The sequence below is a fragment of the Centruroides vittatus genome, unplaced genomic scaffold (assembly GCF_030686945.1).
Source record: "Centruroides vittatus isolate TY-2023 unplaced genomic scaffold, ASM3068694v2 contig_973, whole genome shotgun sequence".
NCBI classification, from domain to species: Eukaryota; Metazoa; Arthropoda; class Arachnida; order Scorpiones; family Buthidae; genus Centruroides; species Centruroides vittatus.
Window position 1 is genome coordinate 924,520 of NW_027122646.1, and position 27,660 is coordinate 952,179.

The window sequence follows — 27,660 nt, forward strand, 5'->3', positions numbered from 1 at the left end:
TTACGCAAAATCGTCTTAAATTGATTCCTTTTGAAATCAATTTAAAGATGATTTTTCATAATATACATTTTGGATGCTGGAACAAACATGAATCAAATACATACACTTGTGCATTGTTGGAAAGATTTGTTTTGCTTCTGGATAGATGTTTAACTGACCATACTATATACTAGACTAAGATTAAAACGAATAAATGAAGATTTTTATGTCTTTATTTCATTACTGAATCTGTCAAAATCTGATGATTTAATGATATAGATCTAAACCCAGCTCAGAACAGCTTTGAGTTGTTTATTAAAGAGCAGACAACTATGTAAACACTATAAAACCATTCGATAAATTGGTCTGTCGGTATCTTTGCTTTCAGAGTGCTCGCTTGACGGAAACAAGATTTTCCATTACGTGGTAGGGTTACAAACATTTGGTTGGTCAGAACATCAAACTTGATTAAGGAAATTAATTGAAAAATTCTTCTGGCAGAGAGAAAGAATCGAGGAAGATATATAACAACTGCAAATCCGGAGTCGTGGATTGATCTTCAGATAGGACTAGACAGATCCCAATGTAAACTTTGTGGTATTAAGACAGCTCATCGAAACATCTTAGAGACAGCAGAGAAGACGACCCTGAAATAAACTATTCTAAAGTACATTTTGAAGGGCATTAATTGGCTCATCACAACCTATCTAGATTATGTACATAATACAGATATAAAGGGGAAATACAATATATTCTTTTCACTGAGTTTCACTAAAAAGCTATTTTCAATTATGATAACTGAAAATTCTGTTTATATTTCTTAGATTTTCATTTAAAAATTAGTTTTTATAGTGAATATAAATATTTCCAGATTTTAGTTTAAAATTTAAAATATTTAATAGTGAAGACGTAGGGCTGTGAGAAATATTTGTCACTGCTATTATGAAACATAGGCATTGAAAAATAAAAGACAAATTAGGTGCTTTCTCCTTTCAACAAAAGACAAGGATAGTTTAACTAAAATAAAGGATTGTTCCTCGAAATAAAGGTCTCCTGGTTACCCTAAGTACAACTCATATGGTTTCATATTATTCGGATATTTTGTTATCCACCTTACTTCCGTTCCATTTAGAAAGGACAATCGAGGCAGTATTGACTATTTATATCCATAATTCTAAAAGATTTTACAATACTTTATTAATTAAATTAAAAATAAATTTACTACTTAATGTTACTTTCAAAATTTTCAGTCAAATGAAGATAGGACATTTAATAAAAATTCTCATTAATTGTTAATTTATCAAGTATTGATGAATCCTGTTTATTTCATTAAATGTAATCTTTAATAAGTTGTAGGTAATCCTTAAAAGAAAGATTAATAATAAATCTTTTCACAAATGTTGTTAATATAAGTCTTAATAACGATTAACTGGGTATCAGTTATTGAACGATATCTGTCATTTAAAACGATTAATGATAATGAAACGGTAAATCTACAATCAATTATCGTTTTACAATTAATATTTTATGAATAGAAGCATTAATTATTGTAATGAATTTCTGTCTGCAAATGTATAAGTAAAATTTATGATGAAATCTTAATGCATAATATAGTAATAAAATAAATTTAATTCCTAATATTAGTTTATTTGCATAATTTATATAAATAAAAATGATGATTGTTGGGCTGCAATTTGTAAAAATTGCAGCCCAAATTGTAGACCTATAAATTTCCACTATCGTCTGTCTGTTGTCTGTCTGTACTTCCTTAATCTCGAGAATGGAGTAAGATAAATGAAAGTCGAGACAAGATATGGAAAGATTATAGACGAGGCACCGATTAACTCTATATGAACTTCCGATGCAAACTGGAAGCCATTTTTTTTCTCCGAAAGGAGTTACCGTAGTTACGACTCTATTGCTAGCAGGAAAGTATGATGTACAGGGGCAAGACACTACTAATTTGAGGTGCAGAGTATATATTTTAAATTAAATAAATTAAAAATATGATTAAAAATTACAACCCGGCATTGTGGCGATGTCACAATAAATAATTGCTCGTTAATTGTAAAATGAAAAGTATTATGTTAAATTAATTAAAGTATTAAAAGGCAGATAATATTCATGTGAAAGTTTTGGAAAAAATTATAAAATTTACCGAATATTCAAAAGAAACTTATTACTATAATAACAATCATTTTCAAAAGTCTCTAGAGAAATATTGTGATTATTTGAAAAGCAAATAACAACCGATCAGTTGAGTAGATAATAAACGATTTAATATGGATAAATAAGTTAATAATAATTAAACAAACATTTTATCCTTCAATAAATTTATTGTATTGTACGTAAATTGATCTCAATATATTATACATCTATTCCATTATCTGACAGATATGAAAAATAAACTTAATATTGTCAATATTATCGCTTGAAGAAATGGTATTTGAACTGATTCAACGAATAAATTTTCTTTATTATGACTTCTACATAATTTGAGTATAAGAAAGAATTAGACAAGTAACGGAGCATTAGAAATTATATTCAATATAAAAATGAAAAAAAAAAGACTTTGGATCGAGAAGATTACATTGTATTACAAGAAATGTTTCTTTAAATGAAGAAAGGCATGTGGATATAAGTACAGCGTTATTATTGATGGTATTGCTGCAAGAATCTATAACATATATCATATTATCTACTGGAATGCTATTTATTAGATTTGGAAGATATTTATCCTAAAATAATTGTTATATACGAAATATGTAAAGAATTAATTATTGAAAATTGTTATTGCTACTATATAAAATATTATTGTAAAATATTTTATATAAAATTTTCAGAAAAAGTATCAAAATTTTATATATATTTAGTGTAGAATTTACTCGAAAGTACATTTGTCTAATTACATATGATGTATAAAATAATATAAATGAGAGATACTATTAATATTTTTAATTATATATATTTTTTCTATATGTGTTGAAAACTAAATTAAAATAGTCTCATAAAAATAATAAATTTTAGCTCCTACGTACTCATTATTATGAATTTACTCAACCTTTTGTCCTTGTTAAATTTGTGTTTGTCTCTATAGCAGTAAATTTTCATTTGAATGTAAATGAATATTATGATATACTTGAATGGCCTGACTCGTTGTCATTGATATGAGAGATGATGCAAATTTGTGGGAGATTATATAAATGTAAATAACTATCCATAAACAACTCATTATGTTGTGATATACTACTAAATAATAACAATACGGTTTCAATACCTTTTTCAGTTAAAATATTTGACATAGATAAGCTTAATTCATGACTACCAAAATTATGAATATTCAATTACAATAGTAAATTTAATTAAATTGCATAAAATTTCAAATTCAAGAAATTTAAGATGAGGATATGGAAAAATTGTAAAAAGTAAATTCGTTATGACTTCTGGTTAAATAGAAACAATAAATGAATAAGGAAAACTCGAGAAAAGTTAGATAAAAGATATTGACGAATGTAAGTGTAAATGTAAGAACAGAAGAGAAATTCCTAGAAAGATTTTATTGGAGTAAGTTGAGAGTACTTGTGTGAGATAAAAGTGTTAATTAAAGGTGCTATCAAACTTCCGCGAAATCAGTTATAGATATATAAGAGCAAGGGCAATATATGCCTAGCTTGAAAGTCACGTAAAGATTAAATAAATTAATTAAGCAACTACACAATCTGATTTTATAAACATGATGTAAGAAAGATGTACGATAATATAAAATAATAAATAGTCTAATTTAAAAATATCACATGCTATTAAAATATATTAAATAGGCTATAACCCATTACATAAATGTTTTTGCTTTTTATATTCATATCCTTTTCTGAAAGACAAAATCTCTGACAATAATGCCTTATAACAAATAAAATAAAAGCCTTAGATTATGAGAGCAAGCAAAATATAAGAATGAAGAATAATGGATATAAGATTTATAATATAGTGAAAGACGTCAAAACTTACATTAAAATAATTATAAAATACGATTAATATTTTAATGAAATATTTTAAAAATAATTAAATTGATAATTATTAAATTACTCTAATGAGAAAACTTTCATTTTTCAAAAACATAAGTGTACATTTTAATTTGATAAAATGCCTATTTATTAATGTAATGTGATTAAAACATGTAATTATACATTATGTATGATTAAAAATGAAAAATACTTTAATAAAATTTCGAATTTCCGATAAATTATATAACTTCTAGAATCAATATTAAATTATCTGATTAAGATGATAAGTTATAGAAATCGTTTATTGATTATAGTCTTATAATAACTTAGTAAACATTTCTTAATTGAAAATCGAAATTATTTTTGACATCTGTCAATTATTATCTGAATTTATTCATTTAATTTATAAAATGTAAAATATATATCATTATAGTTTTTCAAACTTCAACTAGCTTTTTTTTATTACTCTATTAAAGAAAAGAAATAAACCTTATGATAAATTTAGAATAAACAATACTTAGTGTCATAGGTTGACATTTTGCAGCGTTAATATATTTTTTTTTTTTTTTTTTTGATTTGCAAATGTTATAGACAGTTCAAAAATTTTAAATTTTAAAATTATTTTAATAAAAATTAACTTTTTAATCATTTTAAAATATATTAAAATATAATTATTATGCTAATTACATAACTTAAATACACTTAAAAATCTTTAGAAATTAAAATAAATTAATTATATTTACTTATGTTTCGAATAAATTAGCATGTTATATCAATCAACATATCGTCATTATGATTTTTAATACTTCCATATCTTTGAAAAGACTCAATATTTCTTTTTGTCATACTAAAATTTCAATTTATTTATTTGAAAAATATTCTTTTTACCAAGTGTAGGGTTTGGAATCGCCTAGGCGTGCGATTTCCACCCTGTTTTGTTATAACGAACTTTCAGAACGGAAAAGCCGTTAGGATCGGCCGTTAGAAACGACCGTGAGAAGATCCGTTGTGTTTCAAATCGACGACAGACAGACGATTGGCCGGCGGGAAGTGACCGTTGTCGGCCGTTGTGGAAACTTTCAAGTTTGATTGGCGGACGATTCGAACGTTGAGACTATTTAAGCCGTAGTTTCGGCGGGAACGGAGGTGGTATCGTATTGAGCTCGTATCGTGAGTCCGTATCGGGATCGGCTGGATTCGTATCGGGAAGATCGGATCGAAGGGAGATCGTCGTTATCGAAGTGCTAACTAACTCTCTCGTCGGACGTTACGGAAATCTGGATAAAGTAGTCTCCAGTGGTTTAGTACGAACTTGTTCCTGACTCGGAGGTGTTATTAATTACAAGTCTGTTTGTGCGTAAGGAGTTCTTTCGACGAATTTGTACGGGAATAGTCGGTTGTTGTTCAGACTAGTGTTTGTGCATAATTAATTGTAACTCTAATTTGTATTATTTTGTACATATACTGTAAATATAAATTTTGTGTTACGTTACACCGACTAAGTGGTTATATTTTAAACATTACTCCAAGTATAAAATTCAATTGATATTGTTTTTGATTAATGTTGATCGAACTTCTCGATCATAGTTGCTGGTAATAATTTATATAGGAGGCCTACAAATATTGAATCGTACAGTACACGCGAATTACTAATTGTACTATTTTGTACTGCAAACGAGTTGTTATTAGCAAATCACGTGAGTTTCAAACTCTCAAACAGATTTAATTAGTAGGCAATATTTTAATTATTACTGTTTGAGACTCTTTCGTTTAGTGTAGCACTCGACATAGCGGCAAACGGTAAATCCGGGAATGTTGCTGATTTTGTAAAATCGGCAATAATTTCGTGAATTTAGCATAACGTAGAATTACTGTAGAAACAGTTTTTAATCGATGATAATTTTATCATTTTTAATTTTGGATATTTTGTAGAGTTAAAGGACGTTTATTTTACATTCGACATTACGTAGAGTTTATGTACGAATGTAACATCAAATGCTAAATTCGGGTTTAATCGTGTGTACGGAGGAAAAATGTAAGTATTTATAGAAAAATTTTCAAATTAGAAACTCCAAAACAACAGTAAGTGAAAACGAAACATCATGAAAGCTCTCCAAAATACGTAAGTTCATACATTTATCACACAGCTGTCCTAATATCACTTGAAGCAATTGTCAAATTCGTAAATTTGGCAGGAATGCTGTCAAACTCGTGAGATCGGCACATCAGCTACCGATTTTCACAAATTACGCACATTTCTGCCTATTTCTCTAAATAAACAAAATTCTCGGATTCGGCGATAACATATTCTACAGTATATTATGGATATTATGGTAACAAATTTTGTGTGTATATATATAATAATAAAATATACTTATACTTATATATATATATAGGCATAGAGTATATATACATACGCTATATCAGAAAAAGTATATTTAATTGAATTCTCAGTCTATGTGATCCAAGGATTGTTCCAAAAGAGCAAGAAAAACCGAATAAATACCAAGATTTGGCCATCGAAATAACATGACTGTGGAACAAATACATCAAAGTTACGCCATCGTTATTTGGGCTTTGGGTATCGTATCCCCTGAACCAACGAAATATCTAGAGGAACTTCAAATAAAGGACTTTTAGACGTATGATTTACAAAAAAAAAAACAAAACAAAAAGGAAAAAAAAAAAACACTTTTCTTCGAAACTTCTTACATTCTACGAAAATATCTAAGCGATACCTGAGATGACACGAGGCCTGGGTTGGGGCTCGTGTCATCTCAGTTTGTACCAGTTTGTGGAAGGTGCAGGTGTTAACCCCACCAGTCATACTTTAGACTGAGACATTCAGCAATGGATAATGAAATTTTTATAAATAATGTATTACCATATTTTACGGACTATAAGACGCACCTGAATTTTGGAGGCAATTTTTCGAAGAAAAAAGTGCGTCTTATAGTCCGTAAAATACGGTATATTATATATTATGTGTTATATATATATATCTTACGATTACATATAATAATACTGTTAGAATAATTATAAAACATAGAAAATTTTAATTTGTTTATATAAAGTTTGCATTCGAAATTACTAATTTGTACTAATTATAATAAGAGATTAGTGAAAATAAATCTAATTCGATTTTTAATATAAAATTTATATAGGCCTAAATAAATTAATTTTGTTAACAACTCTGATAGAGATATTCAATTAATTAAAAATAATACCAAATAAAATGATTGTCGTGTATAATATTAGCCCAAATTACATGCTTTTAATAATTAAATTATAAATAAGAGAATATGAAATAAGTTTTAAGTTATTAAAACTTATCTAATTTCGTTTTAAATCAAAGTTAATTCCATATATATCATTAAATGAAATATTCTGCATAATTCTATATTAATTCCATTATTTTTCAAGAGTTAATTGCTACTTTATTGATTATATTAATTTAGTTTACTTTCATTAATTTATTCGTACATAAATTCATTAAATGTCTACAAAATAGCTGAATTTACATTCAATCATTTTGAAAAAATTATAACATTTTATTATAGTAGTTTTGTTATTATTTAATAAATTAATTGTGAATATAATCTTATAAGATATAATTTTTAAAAAATCTAAAAAAAGAATTTAAATTTTTTAAAAAAGAAAATAAATAAGGAATATCAAGAAAGAGGAACATATACTAATTCCATTTCATGCGACAACAACAACGCATTACATTAGTGAGAAGAGGGATTTGTGTTCAAATTAGAATTCTCACAAACATCTCTACAAATATTTAGTTAGTAATAGAGAACAGATTTGATGCATTTAATATGCAAAACCATTATTTACTAATGGTATTTACCAAATTTGAAAAGTATAATGTATATAAGAAGTAAGAGAGTAAACCTACAGTATTAATACTATAGTCTTACTGTATGCTTTTTATAATACTATATTTTTATTAAATTTAATGTGTGCGAATTAAGGATTGTATACAGAATATATAACTTGGTAGAAATATAAACCTGTTGAAAGACTTAAAATATTCAAAATTTATTACAATGTTTTTTAAACTTTTAAAAACTTTTATAATTAAATACTTGTAAAAAATAAAGTAATTTCATCAATAAAAATTCAAAGGATTATTGAAAAGCTCTAAGAACAAAACTTATTTTACAAAATTTATATTCTAAAAAGAATTTTGAATTATATTTTGTAAAAATTTTCAAAGTAATCTATACAAATAATGACCTTTTATAATGTAAATTTTTATAATGTGAGGAATTCAGTTTTAAGCTAACTAAACTCTAACGCAAAATTCAAAACTTCATAATGTTTAACGCAGTTTCCATTGAATAATAAACGGTTTTTTAAAATAAAATATGTAAAATACAAAAATTTCTTGAATGTTTTCTACTATTTTTTTTACAATTTTAATAATTTTCATTGCTAAAAAATAATTGTAAAAAATGAATAGAGTTTCTAATTGAGTTTAATTTAATTATAAAAAGTTTTAAAAAATGATTATGTTTAGTTCGAGCCCAATTTAATTATAAGCATAATTACATAAACTTGAAGTTACTGATAATTTTTATAGCTTTAATTATCGCCTAATTTTAGATCTGTTTATCAAAATTTTTGTGTTATGAGAGACAAATGGGTACTTTCTAACATATCAGATGTTTTAAAAAGTAAACAGTCTCTTACAGTTTTGATAATTCTAGGATAAAACGTTATAAGATGTAGAGATTAAAAACTATTTTTACATATTTCGTTATATTATTCATTTTATGTCTATTTTAAAGCAATCTTCCCGAATTTGTGCTTTAATTTTACGCATAAAAGTATAAATTATAGTTCTCGAGGGCACACTAACATATATAATCTGAAGAATCTCATTATAAAGTTGCTTTTCTTGCACTTACCTGCTTTCCTATTGCCGTCTGTAAATAATAATAATATTATGTTGAATTTTTAAACAAAACATCATTTATTTTAAAGATCATAAATATAGGATACTTTCTTTACAATATAGTTTTGAAATCATTTAAAATTTATGTACAGTAAGTTGTTTTGTCGTAAAGCTAAATAAATGTACCTTTAGACATAGGTGACAACATCAAAAGATTTACACAAGCCGCACCGTGTCCATGACCAAATACAGTAACATTGTGTGGATCCCCACCAAATTCTGCTACATTTTCTTGAATCCAATGTAGAGCTGCTATCTGATCCATAAGACCATAGTTACCTCTTGTTGTTCCATCTTTAACAGGAAGAAAACCTGAAAATAAAAAAAAATAACCATTTTATCCTGTCTTCGAAGACAGAATTTCGAACTTTATTTTAAAATTTAAATATAGACACTGTAAAAAATTATCATATTTATTCAACTTCTATATTACTATTTGTATTTATTTCAGTTTTTTTTTTCTGTTTTTACATCGACTTCTGAGTTTTAATGCTCTATCAATGAAAAAATAAAATTAACAAATGGTAAAAAATAAATGTAAATTTACTGAAAAAAAATTAAACTGATAAAGTCATTTCTATTGAGAATTTAAAAAAAAACACTTGAAATGTAGTGAAAGTATAATATAAAAAAAATAACAATAATACTTCAAAACACATTAACTTTATAAAATGTAAATTTTTAGAAATGCAAATATATGAGTTTAGAACATTTATTTTGTAAAATAAACATAATTTCTGAAAGTAAACGCGTTAACAGCATTTAAATATTCAGTGTTAATAGAAATTTCATGTATTTATTTTTCTTTAAGCAATGACGAAGTAAATTGCAAATCTGTTATTTACACAGCATATTTAGTTTAATGATATTTGGTTAACCAAATTATTAAACCAAAATATGAGACTGAGAAATTTATAAAGAATGTAATATTTATTAAAGTGTAACGCGATATATTGAAATATTTATCGTTACTGAAACTTATTAATTAATCTACAATCTTTATGAACAGCATAATTCAAGATCGAAGTGATTTACTATCTTATTAATTAGAAACATCAATAAACACGATAATAAATGAAAAATTAGAAGTGTGTAAGATTACTAAAATATATCATTAGTTTGCTTCTAACAAAACCACTAAAACCACTAATACCTTTGTACACAAACTAGTAAATCAGGCAATTTTTTACTTCTTTTTTTTTAATTTAAAAGCTGAATAGCTGAATTTTCACTTAAACAATAAACAAACTTAATTCAGAAATAATGTATAAAAATCTAATTTTATAAGTTTATCTTTTGTATTAAGATTCGAATCAAATATTTTGAAAAATTCACTTTTCAGGTATGTTAAACAAGACAAATAAAATTCAATAAAAATAAAAAGAGCAACAAAAATAGAAATTAAATTCGAAACATATTTTGAGTTCCTTCAACCAAAATTTCATTAAATTTTAATTTAGTTAACATTATTAACATAATTTAAATAAAATGGAAAATTTATAAATTATATTAATTTATTGGTTTAATTAGGAAATTTAGAAAGTGTAAAAAAAATAAATAAAGCTTTAATAATACCGTATAACAATACTAATGATTTGTTAGTTGAATGTTGGTTTACGCTTCTTATATACAAAAATTATAAATGCTTAATAAAATTATAGAAGTTTGTCCATCTCTTTCACTAGAAAACTTCCATTGTACTTATTTAAATAATATCTAAAAAGTTAAATTTATATTTGAAAGGTAGATTTCATGTAGTGGTGCATTTAGCAATGCTGATTAGTAAGATTATTCATGTTTCTATTGTCTGCTCAATTTGCAGGAAAATTTATTATTGTATTTTATAACTCAATATTCATTTAATTATATTTTTATATTAAAACATAGAGAAGAACCGCCATTAAGATTTAATAAGATGTATTTTGCAATCATAAGCATATTTTCAGAAAATGATAATTACCTAAAAATGAAGGATAAATATCAAACTTTTTATAATTTTATAGCTGGAACAGGTTTAAATCAAAAATTTAGCTTTAAAATGTCTATAATAATTATACTAACAAGGGTTTCAAATATAAAATTGATTATATTTATATAATTTTATTACATTTCAGCATCCTGAATACTTTCAGTAATATGATCTTCATTAAAAATAAATGAAACTTATTATTTTTATTAAAAATGTAAATTATTAAAGTAATGTCATTTTTCTAAGAGCGATATCTTGACCTCGGTATAGTAAATTTTTCATTTATTTTTCTTCAGACGGTCATTTTGTAGATATTGTAATACTAAATGTCCTTTCTGGAACGGAAATTCATTTTACTCCTTCGAAATTTCGTGTCTTCTGTTCCTTATATTATACTTATTAAAAAAGGAAGAAATTTCAAACAGGAAGCATTAAAAAATTTACATCGTTTAGCTATAAACCTTAATGATGCGTTATAACGAGGTGCTTAACAAGGAAACTAGCATAAAAAAAGGTTACGTTCTCATATGACAAACTTTTGCCTCTTATCCAGAACAATAACAAGTAAATCTTAGAAACTGTTACGCATCAACCAGACAGAAAACCCTTTATACCAAATATCTTCCTCCTATTGTTTCTTCTTTAACCGACATTACAAATCGATAATTCAGTTTAGTTATACTGCTATAAGGTAGCAGTAATAAAAGGCGATTTATATAAAATACGATGCAAAAACTCGAAATAAAAGGACATCATTTTTATTACAAGGCAAAAAATATAGCAGTAACTTTCTAAAACAAAATTTCGAGTGCGGCTGCTATATATAAGCTCAATGTAAGGCAATAACTCGTTAAATCAGTCTGCCACTTAACTTTCCTTTTCATAAGATGGGGAAAAAAAACGTAAGATTTTCATAAGTTTTTTGGGTAGCCAACCATTTTATCTGGAAGAGAAGATAATATGACGTAACTTATGTCACTGTAACCGGGTGTAACAGCAACTGCTGCAATTTACGATGTCCGATGGTCCCAACAGTTATTATTTACCTCCTCCTCTTACCGAACGCCACTCTAATTACATCCCTCTTTATTATTCGAATATATCAAGCTTATGTGTCTAATATCTGAGTAAAACAAGAAAACATTATGGTTTTAAGAGAACACAATCTGTCACGTGATCTAACCAATATATTACATATTGAAAGTGTTTTAAACTGAAGTAATTAAGTATGATATAGAGCACATTCATTGAGTAATATTTCTATTTTCAAATAAATTACAATAATGTTTAAACAATTATCTTTTAAAATTCTAGCTATTGTATATAACAATAAAGAAACGATCAATTTTTAATCATTTTTATTAATTAATATCTAAATATTTATTCTCTCTCCCTTATTTATGCTTATAAATTGCTAATAGAATTGATAAATTCATCCAAATTTTTAAAATGTTTTTAACTTGCTACATTTATAATAATAATTTTTTTGTGATTTTACTTTATTCATTTATAAATATTATTATTATGTCGAGCAATTATATATACATTCCTATAAATACAAGCATTCTTTAGAAAATTTCGTTAATTTATTCAGTTATACAGCGAAATATTCATTAATTATTTTGTTTTATATATGATTTTTTAATAAAAATAACAAAATTTAATAAAATATTCGAATTGTTTCACTTTGAAAACTGCTTAAAAGATCTGCTTATATACAAAGTCCTTTAAAATATTTTAAAACATTATCTATATCTTTTAATGTTTTACACATTTTTCATTCTATATTAACTTTTAAAATGGATTTCAACTTATCGTGTATTCCTACCGGTTTATTTCAGTATTAATTCGTTTATCCCCCTTTGTCTTTTTTGTCCTCGTGCTTTTTAATGGATCTATTGGGACATTGATTTTTTTTACATCTTATTCGATTTCTCCATCAACATCAAATCACGAGGAAAAAATAAATACTAAGATTATATTATTATTTATGTAGAGTTATTCTTAAAAGCTTTTATATTTATTTTTACATTGTTTTTTGATCGATGCCAACTTACTTTGAACGAAATTAAACTGTCAAAATATATACATTATGTATTTAGGCTACCTTTATATTATTTTAATTTTATTTTTATACTAATTTTTATAAACAAGAGATTATTTTTATTTATTTATTTGATAGTTAAATATGTTTTTTCGTGATAATGATAATTATAATGCGAGTAAATATTATTTTTTTCAAATAAAGAAGTAAATACGGAAAAAGACGTGTAAGAATTAAATAGAAAAAATTATATAAAAAGAAATTATATTCCATTCTTCGTTATTTTAATTAATTTGTATATTGACTATTTTACTGTAATTGTAAATTTAATATTAACATCAAACCATTTATGTAAAATATTATAATATAAATTATTAAAATGTATTATATCAAAATAGTTTTTATATTAAAATATCACCTACATCCAACATCGTATATATTTACAGTGAATAAAGTTATACCAAGTGAATTTAAATTGATATAAATAAAATAATTTTCTTAATCTCTAAAATTATTTGAGAATTATTTTGCTAATTATAAAAATTAACATATAAAATCTACATATGTTAAAGCAATATTGCTTAAAAGTTGATATTTTAATAAGTTATTTACGCTAACAAACAGAAAATTATTATTTCTGCTCATTGCATAAAAGTATTTAAATGCATTATCTTGTTATTTCTTATATAAGATGATTCTTTCAAGCTTAAACCCTTATTAAAGCCATAATGATGTAAACATTAATAATCATAATAATAGCTTATTACTTCGAAATTACTTTTAAAATATACCGAAAAAATAAATAAATAATAAAACGAATTTAAAGTTTTTTTAGACTACCAAATTATTGTTCAGAATTTTATTTAGAAAATGAATTACAGAAAATATCATACAGTATTTGGGATTAAATTAGGTTTTCAGTACAAACAAGAATTACAATATAAGTATTTTCAATATTTTTCAAGATAGTTGAAGTCAAATTCATTTATTTATTTTGTAAAATTTATCAAAGAACTCGGAACTAAAGTGTTTATATTTATAACACCTTTATAAATATTCCTGTACAGCAATGAGATCATGTTGAGTTTCATAATATCTTATCTAATATTCGTCTGTATAAAGTACTGAGAAAAACATCAGAAAATCAATAAAATTGCAAGTATTTTTTGGAACAAAATATTAAGAATAGTCATAAAATCTTTCTCGTTTCATATAAAATTTTGTATTGTTCAAAATTAATTATTCTTACAAAAATGAGAATTTCTTTACTTTACGTATGGTTTTAATGATAGCAAATATAGTTAATATTGATAATAATACAGAACGTCAATCGTAGAAAATTGTAATGAAAATTCATAATGATAAATAATAAAATAATTTAATAGTTTTTGACGAAGAAAATGTTATTATGAAGTTGATAAAATGTATATATAAATATAAAAATTAATCAAGTTAGATATAAAATAATCGTAAAATGTTACGGATATTCAAAATATAAATAACTTTCCTCATTCAACAGAAAGTACAAACGACAAAAAGCTTTAAAAATTTTTTTCCTATACTCTGACGTTAGTAAGTAATACATTTATCAAGTAAATAAAACTCGCAGCCCCAAACAAAGTATAGCAAAATTAGCGTTGAGCCTACATCTAAGTTATGCAGTAAAATGTCAGATGTAATTGGAGAAGGAAACTTTCCTTTAGATTTACATGACTTCGGATATGTAAAACAGCCATAAAGAGAGAAACTTAACGAAGTGAGTTTTTCATACATCTCTGTCTCCCTTATAACATACCTGAACTTTAGAGATACGACACACGTTGCCTAAGGATACGGCCAGTAAGTTTTATGACGTTAGTGATCGATAGTAGTACATTCTATACAAAGTCTACTTCCCGAAAGCGAACAGACCGGACATTACAGGATAATAAGAGTCATCGTAATCTCGTTACCACTTGTGACAAGAATTCAGAAATGGTGTTTTGTAATTGTACCTTGCATTACTGCTCGTATTGCTATAATGATAGCCGGCTCTTTAAAAGAAAAAGAAAAAAGGAAAGATGCTTCTCAAATGCATCATCGAGCTAACAACATAACTAACGCTGTGTTGATGACGTGAAGAAAGAGAGTAAGATTTCTTCTTATTATGTGTCTATGGCTCTATAGATGTAATATTTCAATTGCGGTGTAAAATATATAAATTTCTATCACTAGAGTTCAAGAATATTTCTTACTTTTAACTTATAACATTAAATAAGATATCGCAAGTTGGCCGAAATATATTAAAATAAATATTCTTTATAATCGAGTTCCAAATAAATAAGTTGAAATGATTGCACGAACTTCAAGGCTACTGAAATACAGTCAGAAGGTAAAATGATTTTGAAATGTTTTTAAAATTTATATACATTTAAAAAATTATTATATGATTTATTAATCGAAACACAGTTTTGAACCATGATTTTTTTTAAATTCGTATATAGCAATTTGGTTGTTTCATGGAAAATATGTCGAAATATTTTTATAATTTTTCTAGTTGTCTGAAGAGGTTACTATTCAATAAATATAAAATCCAAAAATAGGGCTTTTACTAATTCATCTTAAAATAAAAGACTAAGGTAATAAAATGTTCAAGAAAAACAAAAATAGAGGAAAAGAAAGCGATTTGTAAAATCCTTTCTTTTCCTCTATTTTTGGTTTTCCTGACTTATACTTTCTTATTGTTTAACTCATTGCTTTAGTTTTCTTCTTCGATGTTGTCATACTTCTTTAGTCTTTCTTAGAAAGAATAAATGAAAAGCTGAAGATTAAAGAAAGAATTAACAGAAGATTAAACCCAATAAAAAAATGGCAGAACTATTAAAGACGAAAGGGGAAAATAGAAATAGAAAGAATTCGACTTCAGGCAAAAACTAACAAATTACTTAACGAAATCTATTTATCACTTTTATTAAAAAAAGATTTTTGCAATTTTTATAGTAAAATTTTAGCTTTTTGTAAGTTAATACTGCAGAGAAAATTTCTACGGTTAAAATTTCCATAAATACTCAAACTCACGTAATGTTACACACTTTTTATATCAACAGGAATTTAATACCTCACTTTTAATCAAACTAGCAAAGAATGTCAATCCAATCAGATAGATGAACGATCTGCCATGGAAGTTGCGAGAAAAAAGACATTATCTGAACAAACAAAAACCAACAACAATAACGCTGTCTCTTGTCTGTAACAAATCTTTCTGTTCCTGACTTCCTGACAAACACACAAGAATGATTCTTTTTTTCCTTCTCTGGTTACCATTTGCCAGGAAATTGGCCAGTCTGAATCTTACTGTCAGCAACAGGTGACCAATTCGATTTTGACGTAACCAAAAAGGAGATTTTTAGAATCACCAGATCACAACCATTATTCCAACATGGATCGTTAGAGTTTGTATCTCAGATAAAAGTTAAAGTAAAAGAGATTTACCAGATCGTTATGCACATTCTATAACTATAATATAGATATCTATTTTCTAGAAAAATATAAAATATTAGATGATAATATATTATTCAATTTTAACTTTTAAAACGAAAAAAAAAACTCGATAAAATTTAATTTATAAATAATGAAAAAAATATATACTAAAACCATAAATAGATTATTCTTTTTTAATTAAAGTTAATTTTATTTGTAAATTATTTATCGTAGAACCTTTCTGAATTATTAAACTCTAGATTTGAAAAAATATAGACATTATTTAAGTATGGATAAAATGTTAATATTTAATTTAATTTCGTTAAATTGTTACCGTTAATAATTAATATTTTAGTGTGTTTTTTTCGTTGATTATAATAGAACAGGAATTCCACCTTTTCAAAAATATTTTCTTCACACTTTCAACATAATTGAATCAACGGAATTTAGCTCAAGCATATTTATTAAGGAAATTGAAACTGTAGAATGCCAAGTGATTACACATTTTTATTATATATTAATTTTATTTAGACTTTATTAAATCTTTAATTAATTATGTAAAATATACATATAATATCTTGAATTTTAAACGGAGTTACTAATTTTATAAATATTTATCAAATTTCGAACGTAATTTACTTAAAATATATAAATGTCTGTTATTTGTATAATGTTTACAATGTAACAAAAAGTCCAGATTATTTATATCAATTTTGAATATTCTGTTATAAAATATATTTATACTATAGTATTTTTTTAAATTAAGAATACAGAAGCTAAGCAAGGAAGCTATAACACAGTGGTTTTCTACAGGGATGTGGCAACGGCATTTCAGGGGTGTCACGAAATATAGTGCATGAGCAGAGACATAATACTATATTACTGTGTTACTAAACTATGAAAAGTATAACAACTCTATATTGAAGTTTTCCGGGTTTCATTCACGTGTGTAACACCTAAATAGGAGCTAGTTTCCCATAGAAAACCCTCCCGGGAGGCATCCTCCTTGACAGATTGCCCATGTGTTGCGTTGCCTTATTCAATCAATCCTACAATCATCTAAACAAATAAAGGCGTAAATTGAGTTGTAGGCCTATTAGAAAATTTAAATATATACTTAATTAAATAATAAATTTTTTAAAAATTATAAATATATTTATATTATATTTTACAAAAATATAAAATTCGTTTTGTAAAAATCTTCTAATTCATTTTCAAAAAGTAAAAGAAAAATATTTATTGCCATTAAATTTATTTCACTTGCTGTCTTCTTGACGTCATCGTGTACAAAATATAAGCTGCGGTACACTGCGGTAATTCTACGGAAATAGCCTCTTTAATATGTCACTATCTCTGAAGTTTTCTCACATGAACTAGTTTAGAGTAAGGTAAGAGAGCATGAAAATCGGAGTATGATTTTAACGCCTCTTCCGAAATGTTCCAGTTTGAATGAATGAGTATCAAGTTTTATCAAAAATATAACTTTATTTTGTTGAAAATCATTCATAAAATTAAGACAAAATTGATATTTTTATAGAGATATAAACATTTAATGCTTATAAATAAATTTATCTTTTGAAGACGACTTTTAAGAGAAAAATCCCACGTATAACTACATTATTATAACTTAACTTATTGTAAAATAGACCTATTTTCCAATATTTAATTCATGTTTTGTAAATATGAAAACTTATAAGTTGTTTATATTATTATTTATTATATTTCTGTATAACAAATTTTTAACTTTTTGTCTAAGATATTAAATATCAAGATAATTAAAATTTAGAATATGTATTGTTAAATGTCCGACTAATTGTTAACGTATTTTATATTAATTTCTTAATTAAAATAATAAATTTCTGGTATCTTTAAAAATAGCATCTCTTTATCAATAAAGTTTTTTCTTAAAATATCACATTTTCCACATTTTTAAATAAAAATCTCAAATTTAATCACAGTTTATTGAGGATAAATTTTTAAATAGTAAATTGTTTTGGCACTAGAAAAAATACTCAAATTTCTAATTTTGAAATGGTGTTCTTAGACAGAATAAAATACTGTATACTTGATTATAAATTAATTACATTTACTAAATAAAAATAATTGTTGTTTGTAAAATCAGTGACTAAGAACTCAACGTATTCGTGTCGTTTATTTCTCAGTACTAAATGATCAAGATAGCTAATTAGGCTATTTGTTTCTCTATTTATCGCTATAAACAAACTCTCAATTAACAATTTAAGCTAAACCTACCTTAAAATTTGTTACAGTAAGCTTGATGATGGTGTTGATATTACGAGGTAATCATTATTATTTTGCTGTGGTGCAAACACAGACGAAGCATGGCGTCGTCGTTAGTCTCGTTAATAATTTGTTAATTTTCACCCATATAATTCCGGGATCCGTCGCTAAAATGGCTTACGGTTAAAAGTCTCAATAATAATTGTTTTTTTGAAATCTCTATCAAAATTTCTTGTCTCAGCTCCTTAAAATTGATTTTGTTTTAATATTTTCCTAAATTATTTCTGTTAAATATCAAGCAAAAATATATGATATTTTGTTTTGACCATTAGTCAACATTTAAGCATACCTATTAATATTTGATTCTTTAAAAGGTTCTTTCTTTGCTATAATTGCTACCATATTTTTATTATTTTATCTTTAAAATATTTGAAATTTTCGAAGTTCTCTTTCATCTTAAAACATTTAATAATTCTTCATAAAATGTATAAACATAAAAAATATATATATCTATATCTCTCTATATATATTTTAAGATACTTAAAATGATGATTCAAGATACTTAAAAAGATGATAAATGTTTATAAGGTTGAAGCTATATCGGACTTTTTGAAAATCTTAATCCCTAGAGTTTTTCAAAAGTCGGCAGTCATAATACAGATGGTGAATTTAATGGATGCCTTAAAGTACTTATATTTATTCTTCAGGCTGGACATGAGCTTCGATCATTTATTATATTTTTTATTGAAAAAACCATGATATTTTTAATATATTGCGCATTAAAATCCATTATACAAAAACTAATAAAAGAAATATGCAAAGAATAAATGAAATTATGAGTATTCTTTAAAATGATAAATGAAAAAAATTGTATCGTTTCTGAAAGAATACATACACACACACACACACATTGTAAAAAGTTCGGAGACTGGTATTTTAATGCCAGTAAATTGATATGAAAAATTTTAAACACAGCACCTTCAAAGTACCGTTCATACTCAGCTAGCCACCTCTGCCAACGATCGTACAACGGTTTTTTGGCGACCCGTTCTTCCATAGAATCTTTCGTAGCGTCTTTATCATCAGAACGTTGCTCCCTTAATAATTCTTTCATCTTTAGAAAGAAAGTAAAAATAGTAAGGTTTGAGGTCAGACAAAAATAGGGACGGTAGATTACAAAGTTGTCTGGCCAAAATGGATATAACATTGCTCCTGCACCCAGCATATTTGTCTGACCTCGTATCTTGTTATCTTTTCTCAAAAATGAGGGCACTTTTAAAGGAGCAGCGTTTCTGTGATGAAGATGCTGCAAAAGCTGCTATGGAACAGATCACCAAAAAAGAGTTCCAAAAGTGTTTTGAATAGCTGTACCAGAATTGGCAGAAGTGTATGAATATGGCTGTTTAAAATGTTTTCATATCAATACATTTGGCAATACAGCACCAACCTCAAAACTTTTTGAATGTATCACGAATATATAAGAGCATAATCGATTAATATAGATAAATATCCGAGGAAGATAATTGAAAAAATTGTAGACCTATAAATTCCCATTGTCATTCATCTGTCCGTCTTTCTAACTCCGTTCTTGATTAAGGATAGATGATAAGCTGAGACCAGATTTGAAAACCATAGGAATAAGAGGCCTGGACTAACTATATACGATCTCTCGATTAAAACCGGAAATCATGTTATTTCAATTCAAATATTTTTCTCTGAAAGATGTTAGATGAATGACCGGCACGACTCTATTGTCAAGAGAAAAAGTAAGATGTACAGGGGCAAGCCACTACTCATTTCAAGTGAAGAGCATGTGTTTTAAATTAAATAAATTAAAAATATGATTAAAAATTACAGTCCGGCATTGTGACGATGTCACAATAAATAATTGCTCGTAAAACATTAGACTTTATGAAAAGTAATGTTTAAAAAGTTTCACTTCATATAATCATACATATTTATATAAAATTTCAAGTAAAAAAACTTCTTGAATACATGTAATACTTTAATTGATTTTATATAAAAAGAAAGAAGTTAATTAATTATTACTTTCGATATATGCATACGAAATAGCTATAAATATGCCTTCTGACAGATAAGATCTTGTAAATTTTAACTAATATCACAGCTTTCCTTAACCAAAACTTTTATAACGTATTGCTGTTTTGTTGCCTACAATATATTCAGTGATTACAATCTTGAATTTAGTAATAAACTTTTCAGTAGCAACTACATCACTTAGGTCACCTTGTAAGTTACTGTGTTCCTAGTATCATTATGCATAACTTACAGTACACTTTGGATACAAATATATAGAAAGTTTGTTAATTTTTTTAAAGTATTGATCGTAAATTCTAGCAACTAGTATAATATTATTAACAGAAAAAAAATTAAGAGAATAATCTTATTACTAATTATCCTAGATGTAACTTTAAATCGATTATTTTTGATAATTAATCATTGTAACAAAATTTCATCGATCTTTAATACAATATCCATTAATTAATTTTAAAAGAAATTAGCCTTATTAAGCAGCAGGCTATTTAGTATTCCTCGTATCCAAAACTGATGTAATAAACATGGATAATGTTCAGTATATGGTATTAGAGGTAAATCCAATTATCCTTGGATGGACCCCCTAATCAATGAGCTATATTAAAGCATATAAGTTTTATTAAAGATAACAGATGCGATATTAAATTCATTTAATTTTAATTTTTTTTTTCAAATTCTACACGTCTTCGTTTTAAGAAAATTATAATTAATTCTAACTTTATTTATTATGAATATTGTAGAAATAAATTTTAGCTGTTCTTTGCGACGAAAGTAATAGATTTTATTGACATATTACTTTTTAATAAAAAAGAAAAAGTACTTAACATCCCTCTAAAATATTTTATATTAATAAAAAAGTAAAAAATAATTAATTAAATTCCTATAAATTGATAGAATAAAAGGAATGGGTTAAATTTAGCTAGTAATACATAATAAGTAGTTTTGAAAATAAACGATGATAAGAGATGTATTCATAGAAATATAGAAAATAGAAGACAAATTAGGTAAATCAATGATAAAAAAATTTAAAATATACTCATTATATGTTAAAATTGTAATTATAAAATTTAATAGATAAAAATTAAGATATCTACTCGTTTATTTTGTACAAAATTTCCATTTATAATAGTTACAATATATATACTGTATATGAATATCTATTTTCTTTATTTTTTTATAAATACTTAATAGTTATTTTCAGTTAACTATTTGATAAAAATTGCCAGGAAAAATAAATGTTTAAAATTTACGAAATTTAAATAAATTTAGTAAAGTAGACAATACGTAGGCGTCTTCTTATGTTGTCCTTTTAAGAAGACACCCATGTATTGTCTACTTTGCTAAATGTATTTAAATTTTATAACTTTTCAGTTAACCATATTTATTTGCAGACGCAGATTCATTAGAAGATTTAAAGTTTAATTTTCCTTTTATTCACATCGAAATTTTATCATTAATTCATTTAATGGCTTTCATTAAATAACTTCTTAAATTTATTTTATTAATAAATCTGAGTATCGTTTTAAATTCATTTCGTTAATACAACTGTGTTTGCAATTTCTTTATTAAAATTTATTCTAAATCCCTCATGATTTACGTATCATCCTTTATATTCTATGAAGGTTTAAAAGTTTAATCATCATACAACTTTTATTTCAACGTCTTTCGTTATATATCTCTAGCACAAATAGAATCTTGATCTAATAAACACCACACCCAGAGATTAATTTCCAAGTTTCATGCATTTCCAATTCTCACATTTAGATTCTCAAATAATTCAACGAAATCGTCAAATTATTATAATTTGCATTTATAAATCTATGCATTTTTTCCATTATATCCATATCTTCTTTTAACATTTCATTTCATTTTATTTTTGAAACTACTTGAGTTTTTATTTTTAACTTTTTCTTTTATAAAACTAATAAAAATTGCATTAAAATTTTAATGAAATTAATATAAAAATCCATTCTTTATAAAACAAAAAGAAATAAATTTAATAAAAAATTACTTAAAAATTTGAAATTATCTTTTGTAAATTATGTGTAACGTTAATAAATTTAATTATTGTTAAAAGTATCAATCAATATAAAAGTAACATTGTAAATGTAAGCAAGAGATAATGGAGTAAAAATTAAAATTATTTTTTGAATTTATATAATATGAAATTTTATTATTTTATAAAACAAAATACTTACCAAGAACACCAAGGCGATAATTGATGGTAATCACAACGGCATTTCCAAAACTAGCCAAAACACTTCCATCATATGGATTGCCTGAATTCCATTCATATGATTCACCATGTATGTACATCATGACTGGAAACTTCGCATTATCTCGATTACCTGATGCAAATATATACATATTTAAAAATGAATCATAATTATTCATTTTAATATTAATGATATTTAGTTAATTAATTAATCAGCAATAATTATTTTTATCTTAAAAGCAATAAAATATTTCAAGCAATCATCGTAAGATATGCGAAATGCGTCTTTGTGAACTAACACATTTCGCATTATTATTGTAATTAATTTTAAATAAATTCCATATTTTAATCAAAATTAATAAGATATTCCAAGTTTTGATTTATAAATATTTTATTAAAATTTAATAATTAAAGAATAGACTTCTTATTACTTGTTTATATATGTATACAGTATGTATAATAATGAAACAATATTTAAAATAAAAAATATAATTATTATTTACAAATTTTTTAAATATTTAAATATTTTTTTTCAAATATTTTTGTTTTTGAAATATTTATTGTTATTATTATTTTTTTATAAAAACATTTTATTTGAAAAATTGTGTATAAAATAATAAATAATAAACAGAGCATGCATACAAGCAGTTTTATTTTATAAACACAAAGTCCACAAAATAAACTGTTAGGAAGACCATCCACGTATAAATTATTAAAGCTGCAGGCGAAAAAACTACTTGGACACGAACCGGAGGCATAAAGTAGAGAGAGCTCAAACGTTACTTATCACCGAGAGAGGTACAAATGATGGCTGTCATTGATCTCTTTGCCTTTTGTCTTATCTCCGTTTCCCATTCTTCTTTCCTACTCTCAACGAGAGGATTTTAGTTGGATCTCCAACCAAAACAGTTCATCAGATTCCAGGTGCAGATGACGGTGAAGCTAAAAGACACGCGATAAGTGACCATCTAGAACAGCGACCAGACCATCACCGATATTAGTCCGACGATAAAAGGGGCTTTATCACCATGGACTTCATGTTTTTCTGCCACAGTCACTCACAGAAGAGCCGCCTATCATTTGTCGGCTCTCTGTTTTAATCTCGTTCACATCGTTTTGAAGTGAAGGATGTGTGAAGTGCACTACTAAGTCTTCTATTCTTTACTAGCTCCTCTTTTTCTGTTACTTTTTTCTCCATCTAATTTTTTTGGGGTCGGTCACAAAGTTATATATCAAGTAAAAGAGGGTGTGAAGTTTGAAATTGCTTCAACCTTTCTTCCTCTTTGATCCCTCCTGCTGTCCTCTACTTTACTATTAAGTAAAATTACGATTCTGTCGGTGACATGTTCCAAAATCAAAGCTTCTTTTCAAAATCCTCGGGTAATTGTTTTCACCCAGACAAAAACTTTCCCTAATCACTACTTTTTTCAATGGGCGTTTTTAATAGGTTATGTTTCTTAATGACTTAACAATTAAAGGTCTTCATTACCGCATTATTAATCCAATAATAAAAAAAAGAATGAATAGGTTAAAGATTAATAAAAGAAATTCCATAACGGAACGGGTAAATTCTGCTAAAATATGTCTAGATAGATCGATATGGCTACCTAAAAAAGCCATAAATAAAGTTAATAAAAGAATAACCATCCGAAATTCTACTCTATAATATCGATTCTGTGAATTATGTGGATTTAGTTCTTGTTTTATCAAAAGAAATCTAAAGTCGAATTTTGGTTTTAAGTTTCCAAAGTTTTCATATTTTTGATACACTTTTTTGTGAAAAATGCATTTTATACCCTATTATGTGTTACTTTAATATTAAAACTTCAAAAAGAATACATAATCGAAGGTATATGCTCAGTACTTTTGTATGTAATTAGCATTTTTATAAAATATGATACATTTAAAAAGTTTAAAAATTTCCTTTGATATATATTTTAAGCACGATGGTAATCATTTCTGTAAAAACAAATCAAGAACTTTCTATCTTATGTAAACATCGGGAAAGTAAAATTCAGTTTAATCAGCTTAAATATATAATCCATTTTTTGTACATTAATATTTAAAAAATTTAATAAATGAAAAAGCTTTTTACTACAAAAATGATTAATAATTTAATAAATTAATCTAATGAATATATATTTCTAATTTATTTAGCTCTATTATATATTTTCACACTAAATAATAAATTTAATACAATTAATATTATATAAATTTTTAAGTAATAATAATATTTCTTTTTCTCTTTCTACGTCTATTGAACTGTTCTTAAATAAATTATCTAATCGAATAGTTATTCTTATCTAACTTAAATAATATAGACGATATTAAAATAAATAGCTGTAGAATTACCGATTAAAACTGAAAATAAATCTGTTAATAAATGGTAGCTTACTGACAACAAGAAATTTAATAAGCTTTGATCCTAAAGAGCTTCATCTAGCATAATGAACGTACAAATTAACGCATTAAATGATCTATTTTAACCGCTTTTAAACTTGGTATAATTATATAAAAAATTATCATAAACGTAATATATATATAGTATATTGAAAACTAAATAAAAAAAAAGTTTATTTTAAACAATGTTGAAATGAATAACATAAATATTCCATTTTGAATCAAAAACAAAATTTAATCAAGTAAAAGTATAAAAGACCAATAGGTAAGGAATAATTCATGACGAAACCATCTGTGGAAGATCGCATGCTCTATGATTTTGTTAGTCAATAAACTACTGACATACGATTTCTTAGTATAAGAATAAAGGTTGATTCTTAATATTAAGTTATTCAAACGAGAACATCACACAAACAACTTTACATACAATTCTTTTAAATTTAAAATTAATGGTGAAAATGAAATAGCATTTTATTGCCATATAACCGTGTAAAGTCATGATAGTAGGGAATAAAATTGAAATGGGCTGTGCTTTTGCATTCTTTAACTTCAAATTTTTAGTTATTCGATTGACAATCTCGTTCCAAGAAAATTTCTTGAATTTTGAATATTCTATAAGGTGAATTATTAATCTCTTTTGTAGTTTAATTAATTAAACTACAAAAGAGATTTTTTTTTCTAAAATAAAGAATGAAGTAATTTTAATATCAAGTGTAGAAACTGTATAGAATTAATTAAATATTTATTATTATAAAATTGATTTATTTTTTTAAAATAATAAATCTGATAAAGCACTATATTTACAATTTACTAGAATTTTGCAATTAAATTAAATAAATACTTCCTAAACTAATCGAAATTTTAAAAAATTGTACCTCACATTCAATTAATAACACATTTTGTCTTACTTCATCAATTATGGCGGTGATTGAATAAAGATTTTTTTTTTTATTTCTCGTTTTGTTCGATTATATTGACATAGTAGCATGATATAAAAATCTATATATCGTCTTTCCTTTAAATACTTCGAGTAGACACGCTAGTGGAAAATGCTGGAAAACTGCTATATGATGTTTTTATAAATCATTTTTTAAATAAAATATTATAAGATATAATTTATTTTAATTTGTTTGTTTAAATACATTAACTTGTTCTGTTTATTTATATTTTTCTTTTTTTTCTATTTTATTTATAAGAACCGTTTTAAGCATTGTAGTCTAAAGAAACTACATTGTATGTGAATATTTTCTGTACAGTTAATAAGATGAATAGTCTAAATAGTTAAACATTAATTAGAGATATGATTTCTTCTTTTTACAGAAATTTATCCTAGGCCTATAAATAAAAATAATGCATTTTATTCTATATTTCTATAACTAACTGACAAACAATTAGATATTACTGTTGTTCAGTCTTTTTAAAAAATATTCTAACCATTTAACCATCCTGTATTGTGAGAAAAAGTCAATTAATCCAACCTGTATTAGGAATTATCAGTTATCTGAATTTTTGGCCATCCTATATATAGAAATTACAGCATATGTTCATATAATCTTTTAAATTTAATTATATCAGCTTTATTAAGTTTTAAGTATTTAAAAATATGACATTTTTCAAAGCGTTATATTCATCTCTATATTTCATGAATTAGGGCCTAGTTTTAATTTTTGTAATTAACTAATATTAAACATTATTAATGTATTGTTATATTATTGTTGTATATTGTACATTATTATTGTATTAATGCTAATTTTTTAATGTATTAATTACGTCTGACATTATTATTTGATTTATAAATAAAGCATACAATGATAGACAAATAGACAATTTTTATTTGTAATGAAAATATTTAAATTTAAAGAATTATAAATTAATATTTTTTTGTACAGTAAACATAATTTTCTTAAAAAGTTATTTCTTACTTCATCTTAATGAAAATTTGGAAAAATTAAATATAAACTGTGTTTAATATAAAATTTCTAATATAATTAATTATTTTACATTAAAATGAAGTTTATAATTAATTAATCAATTAAAAAATATATATTTAAAAGTTATGTAAACAGAAGTAATGATAATTTATTATCTTTAATAAATTTTTTAAAGTTAAAAAATTATAATGAAGATAAATACACGAAGAATATAGGTCTATGGAATTTTAATTAGAAAATTCAAAAATCAATAAAGGTACATCATAAAATTTAAATTAAAATAAGATGAAATATAAAATTTTCTTAACAGAGTTGATAGGAGAAAAATATATAAAATTTTATAAATAATAAAAAGAAAGGTCAAAAGTAAGACTTTGATATTTTTTTTTTTTAGATT

General features: G+C 25.0%; 1 protein-coding gene across 2 annotated transcripts in view; it reads right to left on the reverse strand.

Moving 5' to 3' along the window:
* The window catches only part of LOC136985615 (neuroligin-4, X-linked-like), a 175,775-nt gene that overhangs the window by 39,907 nt on the left and 108,208 nt on the right, over nt 1–27,660 (reverse strand). Inside the window, exons 2-4 of one of the 2 annotated variants that reach the window (XM_067282931.1) lie at nt 22,916–23,065; nt 9,076–9,261; nt 8,903–8,920 (exon numbers count right to left, since the gene is read on the reverse strand). In XM_067282931.1, coding sequence (XP_067139032.1) covers nt 8,903–8,920; nt 9,076–9,261; nt 22,916–23,065 — 354 coding nt within the window. The remainder of the gene's footprint in view (nt 1–8,902; nt 8,921–9,075; nt 9,262–22,915; nt 23,066–27,660) is intronic. The other variant, XM_067282932.1, reaches the window with a different exon arrangement.